Here is a 2,500-nt window from a genome sequence, read left to right on the forward strand (position 1 = left end):
GGCCCTCCACCTAGTCCTTCACCCTCCACCTAGCCCTCCACCCTCCACCCTCCACCTAGCCCTCCACCCTCCACCTAGCCCTCCACCCTCCACCCTCCACCTAGCCCTCCACCCTCCACCTAGCCCTCCACCCTCCACCTAGCCCTCCACCCTCCACCTAGCCCTCCACCCTCCACCCTTCACCTAGCCCTCCTCCCTCCACCTAGCCCTCCACCCTCCACCTAGCCCTCCACCCTCCACCCTTCACCTAGCCCTCCACCCTCCACCTAGCCCTCCACCCTCCACCCTCCACTCAGCCCTCCACCTAACCCTCCACCCTCCACCCTCCACCTAGCCCTCCACCCTCCACCCTCCACCTAGCCCTCCACCCTCCACCCTCCACCTAGCCCTCCGCCCTCCACCCTCCACCTAGCCCTCCACCCTCCACCTAGCCCTCCACCCTCCCCCTAGCCCTCCACCCTCCACCTAGCCCTCCACCCTCCACCTAGCCCTCCACCCTCCACCTAGCCCTCCACCCTCCACCTAGCCCTCCACCCTCCACCCTTCACCTAGCCCTCCACCCTCCACCTAGCCCTCCACCCTCCACCTAGCCCTCCACCCTCCACCCTCCACTCAGCCCTCCACCCTCCACCTAACCCTCCACCCTCCACCCTCCACCTAGCCCTCCACCCTCCTCCCTCCACCTAGCCCTCCACCCTTCACCTAGCCCTCCACCCTCCACCTAGCCCTCCACCCTCCACCTAGCCCTCCACCCTCCATCTAGCCCTCCACCCTCCACCTAGCCCTCCACCCTCCACCTAGCCCCCCACCCTCCACCCTCCACCTAGCCCTCCACCCTCCACCTAGCCCTCCACCCTCCACCCTTCACCTAGCCCTCCTCCCTCCACCTAGCCCTCCACCCTCCACCTAGCCCTTCACCCTCCACTCAGCCCTCCACCCTCCACCTAGCCCTTCACCCTCCACCCTCCACTCAGCCCTCCACCCTCCACCTAACCCTCTACCCCAAACCGCAGCGCCGAGAGCCAGAAGTCAGACGGCCACTACGGGCTGGTGGTTGACGGCTCCTCGCTCCAGGTCCTGCTCGACCACCACCGCCGCCGCTTCTACGACGTCTGCAGGAGGTGCACCGCCGTCGTTTGCTGCAGGATGTCGCCCAGGCAGAAGGCAGAGGTACTGTTCGTCGACTGTCTGGGTTTATTGGGTCAATGTTTTTAGGGATGAGTGAAAGAGTTTGTATATTGGTATAAATATATATATATATTTTTTATTATCATTATTATTATTATTATTATTATTATTATTAAAAAGGGGTAGGGTGTATCCACATTCCTCAGTTGACGTCCACAAACTCGGATCAAGGGAAGAGTTAAGCCAGTACATGCTCTTATATACCTCATTACAGAATTATAATAGTATATCATACTCACACTATCTTCCTATATCGTGCTTTTTTATATCTCCTACGTATTACTCAACATCTACTTTATATATCCTTTCTTTTTTCAGACGGTGCGGTTAGTGAAAACTTCGGGAAAGAATCCAGTCTGCGCGGCGATCGGAGACGGAGCCAACGACGTGTCCATGATCCAAGAGGCGCATGTAGGCTTAGGTGGGATGTGGCTGAAGGATTGTTTTAATTGTGAATTCATGCCTGGATATTTACCTTTTAGTTCGTCTGTTGCGATTCTTAGGATATGTGGATGCGTTATTTTGTAGTCTTGTAAATCTAGTTGGTATCTATGGGGATCCTTGTGATATATGGGTGTGAGATACAGCTGGTGTCTATAGTAATTTTTGTGATATATGAATCCGTATTTTTAACAGTAATTCTAGGGAGTATATTGAATTCATGTGTGACCTGGGAATCGCAATTAGTTTGTTGGAATGTGCTTTGTAATGGTAATCTTGATTGGAATGTTGGAATGAATTTTATGATCTTCATTAGTATGTCGGATTATGGTTTGTTCTTCGGTAATCCTAATCGTATGTTTGCTATGTTTTATAACTTACTATTATGTTTTATTTACTGCTAATCCTAAAATTAGTTAAAATATTTTTTTGTAACTTGTTGATCCTTAACACGTCAGAACACGTTTCCCCCAAAAAAATCACACCCTCAAATCTGTTAATTAACCGATACCGTGACCTTTGTACATGTTCCTTTGTTGTTACAATTTTTTTATCTTCGATTTTACCTTTCCTCAGGTGTAATGGGAAAGGAAGGGAGGCAGGCCGTGAGATGCGCTGATTTTGCCTTCGCGAGGTTCAAGTTCCTGAAGAAGGTGCTGCTGGTGCATGGTCATTGGTTTTACACTCGCGTGTCCACTCTCGTGCAGTATTCCTTCTACAAGAATGTGGCTTTTATCACTCCACAGCTCTATTTCGCTACTATGTCTGCATTTTCGACACAGGTAATTTTGAAAAAAAAGGGAGGTAAGGGAAAGGAGAAATGATACTATATGGGAAAATGAACGAATAAGTTATGTATTTATCCATCTAT

The 2,500-nt window shown here is 51.1% G+C and overlaps 1 protein-coding gene across 3 annotated transcripts in view; it reads left to right on the forward strand.

Annotated features, from left to right (window-relative positions):
• Nucleotides 1-2,500, forward strand: part of LOC125025800 (phospholipid-transporting ATPase IF-like) — an 18,900-nt gene that overhangs the window by 13,394 nt on the left and 3,006 nt on the right. For all 3 annotated transcript variants that reach the window (XM_047614035.1, XM_047614034.1, XM_047614037.1), the window contains exons 20-22: nt 1,014-1,170; nt 1,507-1,609; nt 2,206-2,411. In XM_047614035.1, the coding sequence (XP_047469991.1) occupies nt 1,014-1,170; nt 1,507-1,609; nt 2,206-2,411 (466 nt within the window). The remainder of the gene's footprint in view (nt 1-1,013; nt 1,171-1,506; nt 1,610-2,205; nt 2,412-2,500) is intronic.

Source organism: Penaeus chinensis, chromosome 5 (assembly GCF_019202785.1).
Source record: "Penaeus chinensis breed Huanghai No. 1 chromosome 5, ASM1920278v2, whole genome shotgun sequence".
NCBI lineage: Eukaryota > Metazoa > Arthropoda > Malacostraca > Decapoda > Penaeidae > Penaeus > Penaeus chinensis.